A 21,934-nucleotide genomic window follows, 5' to 3' on the forward strand; every position below is an offset into this window, starting at 1 on the left:
TGGATGATCAGGTATTGCAATCAGATTTGCAAAAGAAGGCAATGACGAATTGATGGGGTTGCAATGCAAAATTATCTATAAAAAGGGGAAAGAAAATGTGGTTGCAGATGCATTGTCTAGAGTGGGACATATGATGGCTTTGCAAACTTTGGATGAGGTGGAGCCTTTGTAGGTGTAAGAAGTGATTAATTCTTATGTCACTGATGAGGAGGCACAAGAGTTGTTGGCTCAACTAGTTTTGCATAGTCCTAATGAACATGGCTTTTCTGTACACCAGGGAGTTATCAGAAAAGGCTCTCAAATTTGGATAGCACAAAACTCTGCTCTTAGAACTAAAATCATTTATGCTCTACATGATAGTGTGATTGGAGGACATTCTAGGAGTATGGCAACCTATCATAGAGTGAAGAAGTTGTTCTGGTGGAAGAGTTTAAAGAATGATGTGGTTGTGTTTGTCCAACAATGTGAAGTATGTCAACATGCTAAAGCAGAAAGAGTGGTTTCTCCAGGGTTATTGTAGCCTTCGTCAGTTTCTCAAGGTGCCTGGCAAGACTTAACCATGGATTTTGTAGAGGGTCTTCCCAAATCAGAAGGTTACAACACTATTTTGGTGGTGGTGGATAGGTATTCCAAGTATGCCCACTTCTTTCCTTTGAGACGCCCATTTTCAGATGCTACTGTGGCCCAATTTTTTCTGGATAATGTGGTGAAATTGCCTGGCAATCCTAAGACTTTAGTGTCTGACAGAGACAAAATTTACTAGTCATTTTTGGAAAGCTTTATTTCAGTCTTTGAATACCAAGTTGGCTTTAACAACTGCTTATCACCCACAATCAGATGGGCAGTCTGAAAGGGTGAACCAATGTGTGGAAATGTATTTGAGATGTGCCATTCAAGACAACCCTGCTAAGTGGAAAAGATGGTTACCTCTATCAGAGTTTTGGTATAATACTTCCTATCACACTTCCTTGGGTGTTCACCTTTTAAAGTGTTATATGGGTATGATCCAGTGTTTGTTACTGCTCCAATTTGGTCTGATAGTGAGGATCAGACAATGGATGATTTGTTAGCTAAAAGGCAACAATGTTCTGAAGTGTTAATATCAAGGATAGTTGCAGCTCAAAATAGAATGAAGGTCAAAGCTGATAAGAAAAGATCAGATAGATAATTTCATGTGGGAGAATTGGTTCTTCTCAAACTACAGCCTTATGTTCAAAGTTCTGTGGTGAACATACCTTGTCACAAGCTAGCTTATAAGTATTTTGGGCCCTTTAAGGTGTTGCAAAGAATTGGAGCCGTTGCTTACAAGTTGCAGTTACCTGACAATTCATTGGTTCATCCTATTTTCCTTGTCTCACAGTTGAAGGCTTTACACCTAATGCTACTCCAATTTTTCAGATCTGTCCTAGTTAGTGGACTTTTCACAAGTGGATGTGAAACCAGTCCAGATTGTGGATAGAAGACTGGTAAGGAAAGGCAGTCATCCTGTGGTTCAAGTTTGTATTGTTTGGTCCCATTTACCCGCTGATGCTTCTATTTGGGAGGATTATGAGGTGATTAAGAAGTGTTTTCCATCTGCTATTGATTGGGGACAGTCAATTTCTAGCAAAGAGGTGATGTCAGTACGTGGAAGGTGCTCAGGTATAAGTGAGCAGTGATTCAGTATTAAGAATTGAGTAATAGTTGGGCTTGATTAGGTGGTTGTTGCTTGGGCCCTAATGGACTTGTAATTAATCTATAAATACCTGATCCAGCGGTATTATAAGGGATCTATGAAAATGAAATAACAGAAAGGTACCTGAACCACATACCTTGCTTTCCTGGAAACTTACCAAGGTTCTACCACCAGGAAGTTTGCTTCCACAAGATATGTTGCTACCCACGGTGTTGGCGGCGCTCCATCACCAAAGGATTGTGACATGTGGTTATGCTAGGGCCACAGGGAAAGCGATGATCAGCCTACGACAGACTTAGGTAGTTAGGTCTCGTCGTTCTATTTCTTATTCTTTCCCCCCCACACAAGGATGCACGCGATAGAGACGTGCTTAGGAGAGTGGCACGACTAGAGCGAGCACGGCAGCTAGCAGGTACGGCTGGACCCGGACGCGGCCGCCGGCGCCCGCGCGCCGCCCGGCCTCCACGGCCCGCACCGCCTCCTGCCGCAGCTCCGGCGGCAGCTGCAGGCAGACCCAGTCCATGAGCGCGTCCACGTCCTTGGCGAAGTCCAGCAGCGAGCAGTCTGCTTTCGTTGAGCTGATGGCGGAAGATAGCGGAGGCTGGGCATGCTCCCCAAGGACAAGGAGATCAAATCATGGGAGGCTTCGGCAGGCATGCAAGCTGATACACTGTAAGTACAACTCTCAAACTGGTATTTCCTTTGATTTGGCGGATTCATCTTCGAGTTTTGGTGTCCCCTCGGGTGAGCATGGAGCCTATGGTTCTTCCAGCGAATCCGCTTCTTCTTCGGATGAACCTACTGGTGCTCATACTCAGATTGAGGGGGGAGTTAATTGTGATAATCGGATGTTGGAACAAACATCTTTGGTAGGGGGCGATACTCTGATTCCCCACAATACAGACTCCGGTGTTTTAGCTGAACAAATTGTTCTTACAGCAAAACACTTTGGATCCCCTGAAGAAGACGACAAGGTGTTCACGAAAATTGAATCAAATCGAAATGTGAGGCTGCGGCGGGGTCCTAAGGCTCGGATAATGGCCTCAGGTAAACCTTTGCCACGCAAAGCTTGCATTATCAGGCCATGGCGCGGACCGCTGCCGCGGCCGCGATCGGCGGCGAGACTGACGCTTGAGGCTTTCTTGACAGCGCACCCATTCTGGACCCACAAATCAGTGTCTTCAGGTGGTAACGAGATAATTTCGGGAGTTAATGCTGGGGGGCTGTCGTCTCCCGAAGAGTCGCGTGCGATCCTCCCAAGGACGACTTGCACTTCTTCCAGTTCGTGTGGCTGGGACAGCAAGGTTGGGAGAGGTCCTCAAGTTAACTCATCGGACTCCGTTTTAGCCGACCTAATCAAGAGGGCCAAGGCTTTTGGAAAACCACGCTCCTGCTTGTTCCGGCTTCATCAAGGCAAGGTCCCTAGGCCCGTGGCGGTGGATTTAAAAGGCGCCATCCTCTCATCGCATTCACCATCCTATGCTGAGATGGCTGCCCGTCCGCCTGCTCCAGCCAGCAGGTCGAGTGAAGCTGCTCATCGCCCATTCGCCCCAAACAGTAGACTCCCAGGGATGGCGGTATCCAGACAGAGTGATGGGTGGCATGGGCGCACCTCCCCACGTCAAGGACGTGGATTTGGAGTGCAGCCGCAGCGCCATGGTCCGGGGCACGGAGGTCCCCTGGGCCGGGGCAGTCTTGGTCGTGGAGCAGCAGGCCGGGGTGGACGATTTCCACCACAGCCGCGGTTCCAACAGTACGGGGAGGTGCCCGCGGCAAGCCAGGAGACGATGCCTCAGGCGGCCACTGCTGATGGTATGTCTTGGATGCCAAGGGATGCTGAGCGCAGGCAGTCGACAGCGGCTCCCCCAGGTAACTCTGTGAAAGCAAAGAAACTAAAGTCTCCTCTGTGCTTCCGTTGCAAGTTGAGTGGCCATTTAAATGATGAGTGCAAGGCAGATTTAGATTGTGTGGTGTGTAACAAGAAGAATTCACATGTGGTAGCCAAGTGCCCCCTACTGAAATTGCCTAAGCCCGATGCCTCCTTCTTTGGCTTTGGTAATAACGAGTTAGGCTTCTTTCGCATTCCGGATTTCGACTACAGGCTAGAAACACCTGACCCTGCCCCGACTGCTCTGATCAAAGTGAGTGGGGGGAAGCTCTCGGCTGAGGCGGTGCAAGCTGAACTAGCTCGATTCATTACAAAAGAATGGGTTTGGGAGGCGCTACCCCATAGTGATGATTCCTTCTTGGTGGTATTTCCCTCAGTTGATGAACTAATTAGGATGGCTGATGTGGAGTTCACTCTCAAAAATCATGGAGTTACTCTCACCATCTCTGAATGGAAGGATGCTAGTGATGTTGAACCCAGTTATCAATTGGACGAGGTTTGGGTTCATGTGAGGGGAGTACCTCACGCTTGGAGGCATTATTTGGGTTTTTGGGCCCTAGGATCGGTAATCGGCGCCACTCTTGATGTAGACATGTACACCTATAGAAAGATGGGCGTCATCAGACTGCTTGTTGGTGTGATGAGCAGAGATCCACTACCCCTGACCACCGATATTGTTTTTGACAAGAAGGGATACGAGATCACCTATTCTATAGAGGATAAGAACTTCATTCCTGCATCTCCGGTGATTTTTAGGGAGGAGTCTCGTAATGATGGTGGGGGTGGTATGGACAAGGTTTCTGAACAAGAGGATAAAAGTCCAGAACATGCTTTCAAAAAGCATAAATTAGATGGGAAGGGGGGTGGTGCTGGTTCTATGGCAGGGGGTTTTGGTGATGGAGAAGATTCTCCAATGCTTGGGGCTGCTGCCATTTCACCCTTGGAGAAGGCTAATGAACCTGTGCCTGCTGTGATGAAGGGTTTTCCTTTGCTCAACTTGTCTGCCCTGCATTCTGTACGTCCCTCTTTGAATGGCCGAACTGGGGCAGATCTGAAGCTGCATAAGAATGGAATGTCATCTGCTGCTGGGTTTCTTTCTGGTGGCAAAAGGAGCTCTGTTGTTGGGTCATATGATACTAATGGCTGCAACTTAATGCTACAGAGTATTCTTGATGAGCAGATAGTGAGTAACATGAAAGGGGCTGACCCGACTGGTGTGATTAACTCTGTACACACGACCAGGATTGTGCCTGACGCAAGCAGCTGGTCCAAGGTACATGCTTTCCTCCCTCCCTCGCTTGAATTTGGTCCTACTATGCGTACTGAATTTTATCAGCAGGCTGCACGACAGAAGCATAGAATGCAGAATATTTACTCACAACTTTCTGCTGGAGTATTTTCTTGTGGCAAAAGGAATATTGTTGTTGGGTCAGATAGCACTAATGGCTGCAACTTTTTGCTACAGAATATTCCTGATGAGCAGTTAGTAAGTAACAAGAAGGGGGTTGGTCCGTCTGTTGTGCTTACTTCGGCACACACGGCCATGAATATGCCAGCGGCATGTTGCTGGTCCATGGTACATGTTTGTCCCCCTCCCATTCTTGAAATTTATCCTCCTCCTATGCAGACTGAATATTCTTTGCAGCCTGCATTCCAGGGACAGAGGAGTTTTGCATTTGAAAGGGAGGGCCAGCCGATGGATGATGTAAGGAAGATTGAACGCAGTTTGCATATTGGGGCGGGGCAAGTAAAATTGCCCATCCCACCGGAGAAGAAACTGATGCCTCCGGGGAAAGGTTCGAATTTTTTTCCATTATACAAAAACAATTCAGACTCACCTGCTTTTGTTCGTAGAAGTGCACGCTTTATTGCCTTATCTAAAGATGGATCTACTCATGTAGATGAGGATTCTACTTTGAAGGCTATGAAGAGGGCTTCTCGTCGCAATCTTGATGGCGATTTGAGTGGATTCAAGCCGGCTGGTCAAGCGCTACGCACGGTGTCCACTTCATCTCTTCCGATTGGGCCGTTTCAGTCAGGTATGGAGCAAGCTTCGGCTGTCACTGCTATCAATGATCTGTCAAATCTTTCTTGTGCCAGTAAGCTAAAAAAGATAGGATTCATGTTGGGCGATGATGAGTCTGCAGTTAATAGATCGATCAATGGTTTAAAAAAAATGGAATTGGATAGGAAGGCTACTAATTCACACACTACTCTTGAATCACCCAGCTTGGAAGAGAGCAATACAGGTAACTCTTGCTCGGTGAGTGATGAGGAGGTTGATGAAATAAACAATGACCTCTTAACTCACCTACTAAAGGATGTAGCTGATGCGAACTTTGACGATGTAGACCTGGACACAAAAATTTGTGATCTTATGGCATCTGCAAGACAGTCAAAAAAGCGCCCTAAAAATCATAAAAGCCAATATGGTGGGGGGATGTCGAAACAAAAAATGAATGGTTCCTAATGAAGGGCTTTTTCTGGAATAGCAGAGGTCTTTCAGACTTGGCTAAATATCGTTACATTTCGGAGGCTGTGAGGGACCACAACCTAGACTTCTTAGCGATAATGGAAACCGGAAAGCAGGATATGTCCACTGCAAATTTGGCGCGTCTGTCTGGTGGAGTAGATTTTATCTGGCACTGTCTTCCACCGAGGGGCAGATCTGGTGGCATCCTTCTGGGAGTTAGAGCGGATGCTTTTGATGTAACCCTTATCGCTGAAGGAAAATTTTACATTAAATTCCATCTGTGCAATAGAACAGATAACTTCAAATGGATTTTGATGGTTGCGTATGGCCCAGCTCAAGAAGAATTCAAATCAGCTTTTCTAACGGAGCTTGTTCGGGCTTGCCATCAGATTTCTCTTCCGTTCCTCATTGGGGGGGATTTTAATATAATGAGAAGCAGTAAGGAGAAAAACAATGACAGGTTTAATGGTCGCTGGCCTTTTCTCTTCAATGTTGTGATAGATAGCTTGGATTTAAGAGAAATAGACCTAACAGGTAGACAATATACCTGGGCAAATTCCCTCCCCATACCTACTTATGAAAAGCTCGATAGAGCACTCATGTCTACAGAATGGGAATTTAAGTTTCCTTTGGTAACACTCCAAGCCTTAGATAGAGGCGTATCCGACCATACCCCCTTGCTTCTTAACACTGGCTATCCTGCCTTCGTTGGAAGTAAGAAGAAATTCAAGTTTGAACTGAATTGGCTACAAAGGGAAGGTTTTCAGGACCATATCAAGGAAATTTGGGCTAATTCATGTAAGGGTCGTAACTCGGTGCAAAGATGGAATAATAAGCTGAGCGCATTACGGCGGTTCCTCCGAGGTTGGGCGGCCCAAACAAATGGGGATTATAAGAAAAGGAAATCAGACCTCCAAAATATTATCTGCACGTTGGATACTGAAGCTGAAACAAGAGATCTGAATGAGTCTGAGCTTGTCTGCTTGACTCACTCACGTGACCAGTTGACCAAACTTCTCAGGGAGGAAGAGATCAAGTATTTTCAACGGGCAAAAACAAAGGATGTTCTCCTAGGAGATAACAACACAAAATACTTTCATATGATTGCCAATGGGAAACACAGAAAAAAGAGAATCTTCTCGCTTGAGAATGGCAATTCTAAAGTAGAAGGTCACGACAATCTTAAAAAGTTTATCACTGAGTTTTACAAAGGTTTATTTGGTGAGCCGGAGGAAAACTCCTTCACTTTAGATGAATCCTTTAATCAAGATATCCCACAGGTCTCTTGTCAGGAAAATAGCTTACTCACGGCAAATTTTTCGGAAACTGAAATAAAGGAGGCCATCTTTTCAATGAATCACAATAAGGCTCCAGGTCCGGATGGTTTTCCAGTTGAATTTTATCAACAATTTTGGGAGACCATCAAGGACGACCTAGTGCAAATGTTTAAGGATTTATCAAAGGGAGACCTCCCTCTATTTAGCCTTAATTTTGGAGTGATCACCCTCATTCCTAAGGTGCAAGAGGCAAATATTATTCAGCAATATAGGCCAATCTGTCTTCTGAATGTGAGCTATAAAATATTCACCAAGGTGACCACTAATAGGCTGGGTTCAGTAGCAGATAAGGTTGTTAGCCCGACGCAGACGGCCTTTATCAAAGGTCGTAATATCCTGGAAGGGGTGGTAATTCTACATGAAACAATACACGAACTCCATCGGAAAAAACTCAGTGGTGTAATCCTTAAGCTTGACTTTGAGAAAGCCTATGATAAGGTGAGGTGGCCTTTTTTATATCAAACTCTCAGGATGAAGGGTTTCTCGTCCAAATGGATATCTTGGATTAAGACCTTCATTTCGGGAGGAAGTGTAGCGGTGAATGTTAATGACGATATCGGAGATTTCTTTCAAACAAAAAAAGGACTCCGACAAGGGGATCCTTTATCTCCCCTCTTGTTCAATATTATGGAAGACATGCTACAAGTGTTCATTAGTAGGGCCAAAACGGATGAGCAGGTTGTGGGAATGATCCCTCACCTTGTTGATGGCGGGCTCTCAATTCTCCAATACGCAGATGATACTATACTCTTTATGGATCATGATCCGGACAAAGCGTGCAATATGAAGCTTCTTCTATTTGCATTTGAACAAGCTTCAGGCCTAAAGATCAACTTCCATAAGAGTGAAGTGTTTTGTTTTGGGGCTGCCCAGGAGAATTTAGAACTTTATACAGAACTCTTTGGATGTAAACCGGGTAACCTCCCCATCAATTACCTTGGTATTCCAATCCACTTCCGAAAGCTAAAAAATAGAGACTGGGCTAAAGTCGAAGAGCGCTTTGAGAAGAGACTTAGCAGTTGGAAAGGGAAGCACTTGTCTATCGGAGGACGCCTGACTTTGATTAAGTCAGTGCTTAGTAGCCTACCGATGTATATGATGTCCTTCTTCTCCCTACCTAAAGGGGTCCTTAAGAAGTTAGACTATTTTCGATCGAGATTCTTTTGGCAGGGGAATGAAAACAAAAGGAAATATAGACTTGCTAAATGGAACATTCTATGTCAACCTCAGGATCAAGGGGGCCTTGGTATCTTGGATCTAAATATGATGAATACAGCCCTTCTCAGTAAATGGTTGTACAAGCTACTCACCTCAGATGGAATGTGGCAACAATTACTGCGTAATAAATATGTTGGCTCAAAACCTTTGTCTCATGTGCAGTGGAAACTTGGTGACTCCCATTTTTGGTCAGGCTTAATGAAAGTAAAGCTAACCTTCCTCCGTTTTGGCTCATTCCTCATAAAGGATGGCTCTCAAGTGAGGTTCTGGGAGGATGCCTGGTTGGATGGGTCCTCTTTAAAAGACCAATATCCAGCCCTGTATAACATTGCGAGGAAAAAATTCATTTCAATATCAGAAGCCTTGAGCGTTTCGCCTCCGAACTTTTCCTGGCGGAGACAGTTATTTGGAGCCAATTTGATCGATTGGCTTTCTCTTTTGTCACGCATACAAGGTGTGGAGCTGTCCCACGAACAGGACACCTTCCGCTGGACCCTTTCCATGAATGGTAGATTCTCGGTTAAATCGCACTACGCTGCTTTGATGCTCAGAAATATCCCTAATGTTAATAAAGAGCTTTGGAAGCTAAAGGCCCCCCTGAAATTTAAAATTTTTCTATGGTATTTACGTAAGGGCGTAATTCTCACAAAAGACAATTTGGCTAAACGAAACTGGCAAGGTAGTTTGTCATGCGCCTCTTGTCACAAGGAAGAGACCATTCAACACCTCTTCTTTGATTGTCGGTTTGCTCGATCAGTCTGGAGCGTGTTTCTGATGGCCACCGGAATCAACCAACCACAAAATGTAGACCATATGTTTGGGGATTGGCTTCAAGGTTTTAATAGTGTGCTGAAACCATTGCTTCTACTTGGAGCGGCCGTGCTGTGCTGGGCGCTCTGGATCTGTAGAAATGACTTAGTTTTTGAGAAAAAAATCTTGTGTTCTCCTTTGCAGGTTATCCATTTGGCGTCACAGAAGCTATCAAGTTGGGCCATCCTTCAGCGAGAGGAGCTGCGACCGTTGGTTGTGGAGGGTTCGCGACTCTTGGTGCGAACGGCCACGGTCTTTTTTTCCCGGGTGCATGGGTGGCGATCTAGTCTTCGGATTGACTGTCGCTAGACTGGGAAAGTTGCTGCGTTTATGTTTGTTTGTTTTTTTTTAGTTTGGCTATGTGCATTAGGCAGAGGCCGGAAGTTTGTGTACCAAGACTATGTATCCTCTTGATGTATCGCTCTTGGTAACCTTTAATATAAAGCTTCCTTTATCGAAAAAACTAACTACGATAGTTCCCAAAAAAGTTTCTAAATTAATTTTGGTGCTATTATCCAAAAATCATGCTCCAAAAGTGTCCTTAACAGAACAGACCCAAACTTGTTTTTCTTTCCTTTGGAACAGAGGATTTTTTTCTTGTTTCCTATGTTTTTTCTGTGAAAATGAACTGACTCCTATAAAATCCTTGTATGATTTCTTTAAAATTCTTGCATTCCAAAGGAACCCTTAAAAAGAAGGTCCAAAATTATAAAGTTGAATATTCAAGGGTAAAATCACAATTGCACTTTCATCCAAGGACATAAATACAATAGCCCCTTCTTATATTGTCCTCCCCTTCGCTAAGCTCTATCAAATGCGTCTTTCTTGATGAGATTGGATGTTGGATTACGGCCGGAGCCAAACATCTTCAGAGCTTTGGCTTAGAGCTTGCGCGTAACCTTCACAGGGTCTAGGGAGTGGTGTGTGTTTTTGTTTTGAGTAAGCCTGCTTAGGGCTTTGTACCTTGGTCCATTTTGGACCTTTTTTCTTCTCTAATTAAAATGATGTGCAGTTCTCCTACGCTTTCGAAAAAAAAATATTGTCCTCATCATCGTCTCTTTGGCCTTTCAGTTTAACGTTTGAAAAATGCATAATTTACATTACATAGCAAACAATTCAGCTTCGAGGATGCCAAGACCTGCACTATAATTTTATGCAGATGCTTACAACGCTGACATTCTCGTTCCCAAGTCGTTAATTCAGACAAAATCATGCTCTGAGAAATAAAAGTTTACCAAACATCTAGATAAACCCAGTGAATTCGGTATATGGTCCTTCAATTTCTACTGTCTTACACGAATCATGTTATTTTCAAAATATCAAATTGTGAAAATTATCAGTATATGTGCAAATATAGAAGGGGTACCGAACTAGTCAAAACTCTCTAGTTCCAAGTGTCTTCAGTTGTTGCATTCTGTATTGCCAGGAGGAAGACTTTTGCTATCGACAATAACTAGTCAAGTCAACATGCTTGGACTTTGCAGGCGCAGCTCCGGCACAAACCTTAGTGAAAAGAATATATACACAGTGCTGCCGGTAATTTTCCCCCCATCACAATGTTTTGCAAGATTCAGCAATACTAGCCATTCTGAGTACCTCATTGAAAGATTTCTTCTGTGTACCTGTTCTAAACCAAAATAAAGCTCTTAGCAGGAGCTTCAGACTGTTGCAACTATAAAACATCAAGGCAATGGAGACAGTAACGGTTAAGGATTTTCGAAACAAGACTGCCGGGTTCAGGAACTAGAGCAGATGTGATGCCATTCCAAAAATGGAAAGTGGTAGAGTCATTCACGATCCTAGAAAAGATTGCATCATGATGTGCTTTTTGGACCATGTTATCGGGCTCTGAGAAATATCTGCAGTACAACAACATCAAGGTGAGTATGAATATCTTGAATCCGCAAGTAGTACTACCTCCGTTCACAAATATATGATACCATTGATTTTTTTCGAGAACTTTAACCACTCGTCTTATTCAAAATATTTATTCAAAAAATGTAAAATCTTAAGTCAAGCACATACTACCTTAAGTGATAAAAAAATCAAAAAAATTGTGATAACTCATTAATTTCTTGAATAAGATGAGTAGTCAATTTTTTAAAAAATAAAAGTCAATGCTGTCATATATTTATGAATGGAGGGAGTACTCAGCTTTCAATCAAACACATATGAAGAGGTACATATAAGAAATAAATATAAGGAACCGAGAGGGCTCTAAGGGCTAAGGCCCTGTTTAAATACACTAGAACTAATAGTTCAATGCTAAAATTAGCTGGAGACATTCAAACACCCTGACTAATAGTTCATCTATTAGCTACTTTTAGCTCTAGACATTCAAACACCCTGTCTAATAGTTCATCTATTAGCTACTTTTAGCTCTAGACATCCAAACACCTCCAGCTAACTATTACCTACACCCTCAACTAACCATTAGTTATTAGTTGGTTCAACCCAACTAAAATGAGCTAATAGTTATTTTTTACTAGCAATTTTTTAGTCAACTAACTATTATTTCTAATGCATTGAAACAGAACGTGACAAATGAGGTATGCCATTCAGAATGAAAAAAATGAGGATAAAAAAATGATACAATAGATACAGAACATTACAGTATGAAATTATCTTTCTGGTTCAGATGGACAGCAGAAAACTGTTAATCTAGATTCTGGATAGTAAAATTGACTAAAAATAGGTATTACAAGCAGAAATGGATGAATTGATATCATACCGTATAATATCAGTAGAGCTTATAGGGTAAAATTTAACAAAGGGCTCCAACTTAATGTCAAGATGCCCCCTGTTTTCATCTGCTCTGCTAGAAATATTGCTTATCACTCTTGTCATAAGTTCAGCCCCATTCCACTGCACGAGGGTATCATCATATGTCGAATAAAATTCCCTAAGGCACTCCTCCAATAAAGGGCTGCAACCAGCACAAGCCAAGTGAGAAACTCTACACGTGCACGAGCATATGCTGCATAGCCAGTCAATGATGTAGCTGTTCCAATCTGACACCTATTTACAAATAATTTTTTAGTATCTTAGTGTTGTAAAAGAAAAAATGGACATTGTCCCATGTTTCTGTTTGAATCAATAGAACATTAGTAGATGACTAGATGTGGATTTCATCTGTTTGTTACGTAATGATATAAAATAGAGAGTTAAATGTAGTTTTGTCCAAAATTGAACCAGACTCCTTGCAGAAATGAAAGGGCAAGCCTGTCTAGAGCTTTTAGCTCTGGGTACACTAAAAAAATTTCTTCAAAATAAAATAATGGAACAGTTTTACCTCTGTTTTTCAAATGCTAACACAGCCCCACCAAAACGGGAATTTCCAGAGACATGATTTGTGGCACCAATAGAATTCCGGAGCGATGTTAAAGGTTTAAGAATAATAACATCAGAGTCAAGGTATATTCCACCATATCTGCACATAAAGCAAGAGTAATAAAATAATCATATCAGTCACAAAGCAAGGGGAACAATTGATGTTCTCAAGAGTCAAGATTACATTTATGCTCTAAATTTTGATGAATACCAGTATCACATTCATCAACGTTCATGAAAACATGTGCACCATATTACAGTTTGACAAAAGCAAGACTGGTGCTACTTAGTGCAAGAAAGTTCAGACATTATTTGCCGATCAATTATTCTGTATTTATGTGAAGGTTATTGATGGTTTGTCCCATTTTTCTTTGAGGCCAATGTTTTAGTCTTACATTATTCTCTATTGTTCAGCTGATCAGCTCTGAAAATAAGGACATTATCAGCTAAATTGTCTAAAGTTAACTAAAACAAATTTGTTGATCATCTTGGTCACTTGGGAGTTATGGAAACACAGGAATGCCTGTGTGTTCGATGTTGCAAGGCCAAGTATCCAGGCTGTTATGCAGGTTGTGTCCAATTCCAGCAACCTCCGGTGTGTGGCTGGAGCTTCAGCGCTGCATGAGTTGCTCCTACACTTGCTGACTCCAGACTCTAATCCATGAGCAGTGACTCTAGGTCAGGGTCGAGTTCCGTTGTGATCCGACACGTCTGTAAAGACTATTGTGTTAGGAGTGGGTGTTATCCCTCTCCCTTTGTATCCCCCTATTTCTTACTTAATGAAATGACACACAGCTCGCGTACGTAGTTAGAGGAAAAAAGAATCAGTTAGTACAGCTAAAGTTTACTTCACAAACTATAAGGGGTCAGTAGTAATAATTTGAGGGCACAACTGAATCCATTAAAAGGGTGCTTGGTTTGACAGGCCAACAAATTCTAGCACCAGTTATTCCATCATGGGATCCTCTGTTCACTTCTGTAGGGTACTAGAGTCACAATAGGGACTGTTTGTTTCAGCTTCTGGCCGAATTCTAGCCGTCAGAATCGCCTTTTTCTGCAAAAAGCTTCGCTTCTCATTCCGCTTCTGTGGGAATCGTTTATGTGAAAATCGCCCAAATTGACATGAATGCAGAATTCGCGGAGTCGTCGCAACGGAAGGAATCCACTACTTCTCGTGACAACTAGATTATCAGGGAATCTAGATTCTCAGAAAATAACTCAAGGAAAAAAGTTGTCCTAAACATGCCCATTGTCCAAATTTTCATGCAGCCTTGTGCTTGTGAGGGAAGAGGTGGGGATAGGAAACACATTCCATTCCCCAAACGAAATCAGTTGATAAGGTTCAGGATTAGGACCAGATAGTCCATTCACAATCTGGTTTCTTATATGTTAGAGTGGACGCTATAACCAGTTCAACCCAAAGCTTAAGCTTATAAGAGAAGGTAGGCAGAGAGAACAGAGAAAGGCGTAAATGTGGAAATAAAAAGGCGGAGGCACAAATAAAGCCTCTGCCAGAATTCGAACACGAGACATCTAGCTCTGATACCATATTAGAGTGGACACACTAATCAGTTTGACCCAAAATCTTAAGCTGTTAGAAGAAGGTAGGCAATCCACTTATAACTCGACCTGCGGGGGGTAAGACAGCCCCCGAGCATTATATTAAGAAGACCTTCTCACGCAGGTAGAGAAACCCTCAACCCCTGCCTCACCCATACACGGTGGCACTGTAGCCCATGTGATAAGCGACCGGGACCGGGCCTTAGAGCTATGCTTTGGCGTGAGACAAATAAGGGGATTTTTTTAACCACAGCCTGAAATTCGCTCTCACTCTCTGTGGGAGCCAGGACCTAAGGAGTGCTACTCAGACCATCTAACCAACTTGGCTAGAGACCCTTTCGCGCAATCCACTTATACACTTCGACACTCTAACTCACGTGCAGTCGGAGAGAAAGACACAAACGTAAAAAAATAAAGTGGCGGAGGCACAAATAAAGCCTCTGCCAGGATTCGAATTCGAGACCTTTGTCTCTGATACCATGTTAGAGTGGATACGCTAACCAGTTTAACCCAAAAACTTAAGCTTATAGGAGAAGGTAGGCAATCCACTTATACACTTCAACACCTTAAACCGCCATTGTCAGATACTCTGGTGCTTGTGAACAGAACTCCTAATTCAGGATTAAGACCAAATAATGCTTGATTATCCCAAGTTATTTGTGAAATAAAACTGGATTCCAGCTGGTGATTTCCCTTTTTGATGTTGTTTATTCATGCCAAGCTGCACCGCCTGAACTGATAGAGTGCTAGATTAATCAAAATCGTTCATAATATGTTTCCTATTGTAACTAGTTTACCAAGAGCTACTGCAAAGGATCTCTGTCCTCAAATATAAAGATGCAGCATTATCTCTTAAGACTCAGTAGTATTTTTCTCATAGAATGGAAAGCAAACAACACACGCCTCTCAACTTCCTGAACTAATGTACTGTGATTCTTATATCATCTTACTTGTAAAGGGCAGCAAGGCGTACTAGTTCACTGTAGTGCAAATGGTAATATTTTGTCTGCCGCCATTCATACCACACTGATGCAAATACGTGAGTTGGAGTGCTTTCTAAAAGCTCATCAAGATTCGGCACTGCAACAGCAACTTTATATCTGCAAGAGAAATAAACTTTACAATTAAAAATGCACATATATACATAGATGTAGCTGGAACAATTATAACTAATAAACAGGATTACAAGGATCATAGTATTAGTGCATCTCATGCAAAGTCCATAAAAATCACAATGTTTAATTTTTTAAGTGTTCAGATGTAACTGCTAAGCGAAATAGTTGAGTTAGCTTAATTATACAAATGAGATTCAACTGAAAATGCACCATTTGGCTCCTGCAGTTAGTATATAGTAACAATACAATTCCATTAATGTTCCACAAAGAATACACTGCCAGCTATGACTTGCCACAATGCTAATGTTAAATGGTTACTTGTTTCTCTGAAAAGAAAAACACGCTAGAATACTAGATGCTAGTCAAGCGATGGAGTATCTGCTAGTGTCTCAGGGCTGCTAAGCAGACCAGGTACCTGGTTCCTACTTCCTAGTGCCCATGGGCTGCATAGACAGGATAGACAACCGTCTTTTAGGAAAAATTCGCAGTACATAAACAGAAATTAAGATAAAAGGTCATTCCAGTTACAAAAGTTACTAGTTGCACTACACTAGATCATGCATGACAATCAGTCTCTGTACAAAACTATAAACAAGTAAGCAATATAATGTGCACATTGTTGGCCTAAGTTCCTGGATCCTGGACCACAACCGTAAACAAGTAAGCAATATAATGTGCAGTACACATAACTATAAACAAGTAAGCAATCAGTCTCTGTACAAAACTATAAACAAGTAAGCAATATAATGTGCAGTACACATAAAGTTAAGTATAGTTGCAATAATTCAGATCATTTTAAAATTCATCCTAGATATCAAGAAACAAAATAGACAAGCAGTTAACCTCGCACTTTTCATTATGTGCTGACAGTGACACTTGTGTCTTCTGAATCTCAACATCAAAGATCAATTTCAAACTGAAGTATTGCTGCTACACTAAACTTTAGGTGCATTGCATACATGATTTTTGAAACATTGCAACATGATATTTTAGCTATAGAAGGGTGTCAGCCTCCCAGTGCGCCCGATAATTTCCCTCCAATTAAGGGTATAAGATGGTGGGAAATTTGAAAGTTGGGTGGCAAGCAGCAAAGGCTAATCGAATATCAAAATATACATATGTGATATGTGAGACTTGAGAAATGATATAACTTAAACTAGAATAGTATCATCAGGAAAACATGTGTCTCAGCTAACCACCACTATAAGACCATTGTTCACTTGTCAATGAGAATTGAGAAAACAATTCATAACTGATAACAACATCCTATATTTTTCTCATTGTGCAATACAAATGCCAATTGATAAAATTCGACAGGGGTTTCTTTGAAAAGGGAGAAAGGTGGTTAATGGTGGTAGCTGTCTTGTATCCTGGGAAGTTGTCACGAGGCCTCTAAGCTATGGCGGACTTGGTGTCCCCAACTTGAAATTTAAAAGTTGGGCTTTGCAGGTGAAATGGTTATGGCTGGAAAAGACAGACCCGAGCAGGCCTTGGCATGGGCTGTCCCTCCCAGTGCAGCGACAGGTTAGACAGTTCTTCGAATTGTCTGTGTTTACCGTATCAGGAAATGGGGCTAATACTCTCTTCTGGTCGGATAGATGGGTATATGGGAGTACTATCCAGGACATTGCCCCTGAGGTGGTACGAATGGTTGGCCGCAGGGCATTTTCTTCCAGAACTGTAGCGCAGGCTCTGGATAACTGGCAATGGGTCAGCGACATTAATGGCCCTCTTTCTTTGAGAGGGTTACAACAATACTTGTTATGGGATACTTTGAGAGGGGTTCTACTTTCTCAAGATACTAATAAGCATGTATGGATGCACACTTCTTCTAGGCAGTTCTCTTCAAAGTCTTGCTATAAAACATTTTTCATGGGGTCCATTTCCTTTGAGCCATGGAAACGATTGTGGAAGACTTGGGCTCCCCCAAAATGCAAGTTTTTTCTCTGGTTGGCAATAAGAAATAAGTGTTGGACTGCTGATAGACTTAGAAGGAGAGGGTTGCAGCACCCTCTTGTATGTGTTTTATGTGACCAAGAACAAGAAACAATTCAGCATCTTCTGTGCACTTGCAGTTTTGCCAGGCAATTTTGGCAATGATATCCTATTGCACTTGAGACAAGGGGATCTCACCCCTGCTGCTGATGAAATATCTTTTGCTGAATGGTGGAGAAAGGTGCTTAAAAAGGTGCATAAGAGCAAGAGGAAAGGCTTCAATAGCCTCATAATTTTGGGGGTATGGTGCTTGTAGCTTCTTCGAAACAAAACTGTTTTTGATGGAGTAAACCCTTCTTTGAGCTCTGTTAAAAGTTTGCTTCTGGATGAGCTGAGTTGCTGGGATAGGGCTGGGGCTAAACAGTTAGCAAGTATTGGTCTACCTGCTATTAGTAGGGTCTAGGCTGGGTTCCAATCTGGTCTAGTTGGCTTGCTTGCCCTCTGGGCATTTACTTTGGTCCTCTTTGGACCTTTTTTCCTCTCTTAATATTATGACGTGCAGTTCTCATGCGCGTTCGAGAAAAAAATGCCATGTGATAAACAGTACATAAATACAAGAAATTGGGAATTGATAATACTGCATTGTGCATCCTGTTTTTTCCTCATAGTGCAATAGATGCAATCGCGAAATATCTAAACAGTATATGACATTTAAATCTTATATAAAACTCCCTCCATTCCAAATTGTAACTTGTTCTGACTTTTCTAGGTACGTAGTTTTTGCTACACACCTAGATATACATTATGTCTAGATACATAACAAAAGCTACGAATCTATAGAAGTTAAAATGACTTATAGTTTGAAATGGAGGGACTACATACCAATAATGCATTTCTTGTTTGGTCTAGTGTTAGCCTGTCACTTGCTAAAATTAACTATTTAGATTATTTGCATTATAATATCTCAAGACTACAGTTGTGTATCAGCATAACATACCCTTCCTTGACGAATTGGTGGAAGGACTCTAGTTCCAGTGTCTCCGATAGCATGACTACACAGGCATCTGGGTGCTGCTTGAGTAGACTCTCCAGTCCCCTCTGGTGCCTGATGTCATACGCCCACTGCGGGCTGTTCCACACCATGAACACTCTCATGGAACACTTCCCATGCTCGAAGAACCTCTCCATGAACTCTGAGAATCCCAAATGTGGATCGATCCCCGGGAAATATCCCCACCTCCTTCCCGTCTGCGGCTTCTCCTTCACAGTTGTTGTCATGCTCTGCTTGTTCTCGTAAGATAGAAGCCTACGCCGCTCAAAGCTCTTGGACGCGGGCTTGTCGAGCTCGGCTAGTAGCATTCGCTGCACCATGCGGTCGCCGCGGGTGAGAGAAGTGAGGCCGGGGCTGTCCGGATCCTGGAGAAGCGGGTGGTTGCGCGGATTGAGGGATTCCAGGTTGGAGCGGAGCATCCGATCGCGCCGTAGGTAGTCGGCCTTCCCCTCCAGCCAGCGTGCCCACCCGGCGCGGAGCCGCGTCTCGGCGGCCTTACCAGAGGCGGGCTTCAGGAGAAGCGCGTCCTCGATACCGGCGATGGACGAGATCTCGACCCGCAGTTCCAGATCCACCAGCTCGTCGTCCGATCCGAAGGCTGCGGCGGCGATCCGGCGCGGGGAGTCAAGCCGCGGCAGCCCCGCGGGCAGGGATTCGACGGAGGCGGGGAGGCGGAACGGCAGGCGAGCGGCGCCGGTGACGTGGTCCCATACGAGGGGCGTGGCGGCCCCCACCGTAGAGGCGGAGGCGGAGTCAGCCTCGTTGGCGCCCGCGGCGTCCTCGTCCAACACGTCGAGCTCATCGATGCGGTCGTCGTCGGGGTTGGCGAGAGAATCGCCCTCGGCGGCGGTGGTGGTGACGGTGAGCAGCGGGTCGAGCGCGGCGGCCACGTCCTCGTCCTCCTCGTCGGCGAGGAGAGCGGAGGAGTTGGAGTCGGCCGCGGGCGTGGAGGGGCGGGAGCGGGATGCGGATGTGGGGAAGCGGGAGGAGGACGAGGAGGAGAGGCGCGAGTGGAGGACGGCGAGGGAGAGGAGCAGCAGGAGCGCGGCCGCTGCGGCGCAGAGCTGCGGGCCCAGGCCGGAGCGCCGCCGCGCCTGGTGGGAGTGCGTGCGCGGCAACATGTCGGTTCGAGGCGGGCGGGGGAGTTGCGACGCCGTTTTCCTTCCCCACCACCTCCCCTCCGCACCAGCAGCAGCCGCGCGACGGAGGGCGTGGGTTTCTTCGTGTTTAAACCACGCCGACGCCACGCCAGGCCTGGTAGCAGTTCGCGCGGCGTCACCAACCGAACTCACCAACCCTCGATCAGAGGAGCTGAGCTGCGACTGCGACTTGTTGGGGACCCTGCCTGAGCACTGAACTCTGTCAGTGTCAGCCTTGTTCGGCTGGCTGGAAAAGGTGTGGACTCTGCCTGGAATAGAAGTTCAGAAAACTGAAACACGGACCAGAAGGTTACAAGTTCAGTTCAGAAACAGAGACTAAAAGGTTACAAGTTCAGAAAGACCAGATTCCTAAACTATACAAACACTATCTTCCCGTCACCATTTTCATCTGACTAACAAGCACCGTCTTCTCATCGTTTTTTCAGTTTGATCAATCTCCATCCCCCTCAATCTTCGGCCACCCGTTCTGGGCTTGCGACTTGACAAACGAAGCTAGGATCTTGATGTCGTCTTCCGATAGCCGGGGGCCGAAGGTGCACTGTCCTCTTGGGGTGCATTTCTCTCCAAAACCCTGATCAAAACGAAACATATTAAAAATCCATTTACTTCTCATAAACAAGTAGCTTTTTGCTGATTGAAGAACAAAAGGATTGGTCACTGCAGAAGGCAGAACTGACGGGCATTCTTCCTTTCCCATAGTATGTGATGTTATACAGTTCCTCCTCCGTGGCAACTCCGTTTCTGCAACAGGTTTGCTGCCTTCGCGTCAGTAACCGGGAGCGGCGAAACCGCAGCCCATCTTCAGTTTGCTGAATGTGAGTGACAGGTTACGAGGCTATACCTCTCGAGGTCCTTCAGGAAAAGAGTGGCTCCCTGGGCACGGTCGAGCAGGATGGTTAGAACAAGCTATGGCTAGAGCTTGTAACGTTTGCTTGCGCTACGCACAAGGATTTCAGCAACTCACTGGCTGTAGAATGTTTCCTCCCATGTCATGGCAACCAATACAAGCCTTCCGGAACAGCGCTGCGCCTTCTGAAACTGGCTGTGCAAATGCTGCACCATGGGGCAAAAAAAAACGCTGATCAGCATGGATTCCAACTAGTGTGAAGGTCCTGTGTAATGTGATTCAGTTTCCTTTCTTTCTAGACTAGGCGAGCAAGTTTCAGTACGTGATGGTAGAGGTGCTTCCTTGCCCGCACAGACTGCGGAGCAAGTACTTGTGTTCTTCAGCTAATTAATTATGTAGAAATCGCACCTGTCCATTCACCTCCCCTAACCCACTACTGCAACCGCGACGTGTGCGCTAGCCACAGCACACCAACCATGCGTGCGTGGCATGCTGACAGCGTGAGAACCAATCAACCAAGTGCCAACTAACAGTCTGCCACTGTAAGTAACCAGCAACCAAACTCAAATGGCACGCAACAGTAAGCTATGGTGTCTACAGATTCCAAGAAACCATTATTAGTACAAGAAGCGGTCTCACATGTAATTACGCGATGCAGCGAATACATACACACAATAATAAAAACAACAGGTTTGTGCGTCTTATAGGAAGCAAGAACCGGAGAAACCTGGTGAGATAGCAGCAGGCAGGCCAGGGGGTGCCGCTACAAGGACGAGCGCCGCAGCCAAGAGCGGCGCGGCCTGACGCGCGGCGACGGTGGAACGGGCGGCAGCACTTCGGCCTGGGCGCGACTGCTTTAGGCTGGAGCAGCATGCCGACGCTGCCTTCGCCCGAACAACGGAGGAAGAGGCGCAGGGAGACGGTAGCAGCGGTCGCGCGGCCGGAGGAAGCCCGGACATCGCGCGTGGCGAGCGCTAGCCGTCCTTGGCTTGGCTCCCGCAGGGCACGGCAAGCCAAGGCAAATCTTGGAGAGCTGGAGCGTACAATCCGACGACGAGGGATGACGAAGCTGCCGATTGGCGATTGCTCTACAGAGTGGTTCAAGTGGACGCCACGTGGTTGTTCTACAGATTGAAACAGATTGGGTTGCGTTGGGTTGGGCCATGCTTAACAACATTTGGCCCAACTGGCCCGTCTTTTGCCAGGATAAAAAATATTAGTACTATGCAGTAATAAAACGGGCCCTCAATTTAAACCAACTCTTATAAATTGTACACAATCCCACAAAATTCTGAACTTTAGCAAATATCATTTGAATGGAAGGTAAAACACTTGAATTTGCCGCTCGGTGAGTCGGGTGCTCACTGCCGGTCTAAGCGTGCCGTTGATGCAACTATGCAAGGCACCGGCATCCGGCACTGCTGTGCTTAACCAGAAACGTCAAACGTCCCACCTCGGCCCCGTCTCTCCCGCCGTTCGTCCCCCCATCGAATGATCACAGGCTTTACCAATCAATCCCGGCCGGACCAAACCCC

General features: G+C 44.7%; 3 protein-coding genes across 6 annotated transcripts; 1 reads left to right on the forward strand and 2 right to left on the reverse strand.

The window, feature by feature from the left end:
• The first annotated feature begins 1,980 nt into the window (after positions 1 to 1,980).
• On the forward strand, positions 1,981 to 10,055 carry LOC100381355 (uncharacterized). 3 transcript variants are annotated; one of them, XM_008653388.4, is made up of 7 exons: positions 1,981 to 2,347; positions 2,615 to 2,722; positions 2,825 to 4,836; positions 5,029 to 5,139; positions 5,209 to 5,359; positions 5,465 to 5,602; positions 9,546 to 10,055. In XM_008653388.4, the coding sequence occupies exons 1-7, from the start codon at positions 2,197 to 2,199 to the stop codon at positions 9,686 to 9,688; spliced, it is 2,814 nt and encodes a 937-aa protein (XP_008651610.1). In that variant the 5' UTR covers positions 1,981 to 2,196; the 3' UTR covers positions 9,689 to 10,055. The 3 variants fall into 3 exon arrangements, with proteins under 3 accessions (XP_008651610.1, NP_001335285.1, NP_001167688.1); NM_001348356.1 differs by having other exon boundaries at positions 2,019 to 2,347; positions 5,221 to 5,359; positions 9,546 to 9,864; NM_001174217.2 differs by lacking the exons at positions 2,615 to 2,722; positions 2,825 to 4,836; positions 5,029 to 5,139; positions 5,209 to 5,359; positions 5,465 to 5,602 and having other exon boundaries at positions 2,019 to 2,347; positions 9,546 to 9,857.
• Positions 10,056 to 10,472: 417 nt separating this feature from the next.
• On the reverse strand, positions 10,473 to 19,761 carry LOC124153160 (uncharacterized). 2 transcript variants are annotated; one of them, NR_174675.1, is made up of 5 exons: positions 18,339 to 19,761; positions 15,242 to 15,391; positions 12,694 to 12,831; positions 12,133 to 12,419; positions 10,473 to 11,260 (listed from the first exon to the last, which is right to left on the reverse strand). NR_174675.1 is itself a non-coding variant. In NM_001401255.1 (5 exons), exons 1-5 carry the CDS (start codon positions 19,511 to 19,513, stop codon positions 11,074 to 11,076), a joined length of 1,845 nt encoding a protein of 614 aa, NP_001388184.1. In that variant the 5' UTR covers positions 19,514 to 19,761; the 3' UTR covers positions 10,473 to 11,073. The 2 variants fall into 2 exon arrangements, 1 of the variants encoding a protein (NP_001388184.1); NM_001401255.1 differs by having other exon boundaries at positions 12,133 to 12,327.
• Positions 19,762 to 19,802: 41 nt separating this feature from the next.
• On the reverse strand, positions 19,803 to 21,481 carry LOC100382419 (cytochrome c6). Its single transcript, NM_001175162.1, has 5 exons — positions 21,127 to 21,481; positions 20,517 to 20,605; positions 20,394 to 20,425; positions 20,230 to 20,293; positions 19,803 to 20,123 (listed from the first exon to the last, which is right to left on the reverse strand). The coding sequence occupies exons 1-5, from the start codon at positions 21,356 to 21,358 to the stop codon at positions 19,983 to 19,985; spliced, it is 558 nt and encodes a 185-aa protein (NP_001168633.1). The 5' UTR covers positions 21,359 to 21,481; the 3' UTR covers positions 19,803 to 19,982.
• Positions 21,482 to 21,934: the final 453 nt, after the last annotated feature.

This window comes from Zea mays, chromosome 7 (assembly GCF_902167145.1).
Source record: "Zea mays cultivar B73 chromosome 7, Zm-B73-REFERENCE-NAM-5.0, whole genome shotgun sequence".
NCBI lineage: Eukaryota > Viridiplantae > Streptophyta > Magnoliopsida > Poales > Poaceae > Zea > Zea mays.

Excerpts from the sequence above, each read along its gene's own strand:
- LOC100381355 (XM_008653388.4), top strand. The coding sequence starts at position 2,197 with ATGAGCGCGTCCACGTCCTTGGCGAAGTCCAGCAGCGAGCAGTCTGCT. Across the intron at positions 2,723-2,824 it reads GGCTCGGATAATGGCCTCAG|CGCACCCATTCTGGACCCAC; the intron begins GTAAACCTTTGC and ends CTTTCTTGACAG. Across the intron at positions 5,603-9,545 it reads GATTGGGCCGTTTCAGTCAG|GTTATCCATTTGGCGTCACA; the intron begins GTATGGAGCAAG and ends TCTCCTTTGCAG.
- LOC124153160 (NM_001401255.1), bottom strand. The coding sequence starts at position 19,513 with ATGTTGCCGCGCACGCACTCCCACCAGGCGCGGCGGCGCTCCGGCCTG. Across the intron at positions 15,392-18,338 it reads CACCAATTCGTCAAGGAAGG|ATATAAAGTTGCTGTTGCAG; the intron begins GTATGTTATGCT and ends TTTCTCTTGCAG. Across the intron at positions 12,832-15,241 it reads CGCCTTGCTGCCCTTTACAA|ATATGGTGGAATATACCTTG; the intron begins GTAAGATGATAT and ends CTTTATGTGCAG.
- LOC100382419 (NM_001175162.1), bottom strand. The coding sequence starts at position 21,358 with ATGTCCGGGCTTCCTCCGGCCGCGCGACCGCTGCTACCGTCTCCCTGC. Across the intron at positions 20,606-21,126 it reads GCCTGCTGCTATCTCACCAG|CATTTGCACAGCCAGTTTCA; the intron begins GTTTCTCCGGTT and ends CCCATGGTGCAG. Across the intron at positions 20,294-20,393 it reads TTCCTGAAGGACCTCGAGAG|AAACGGAGTTGCCACGGAGG; the intron begins GTATAGCCTCGT and ends AACCTGTTGCAG.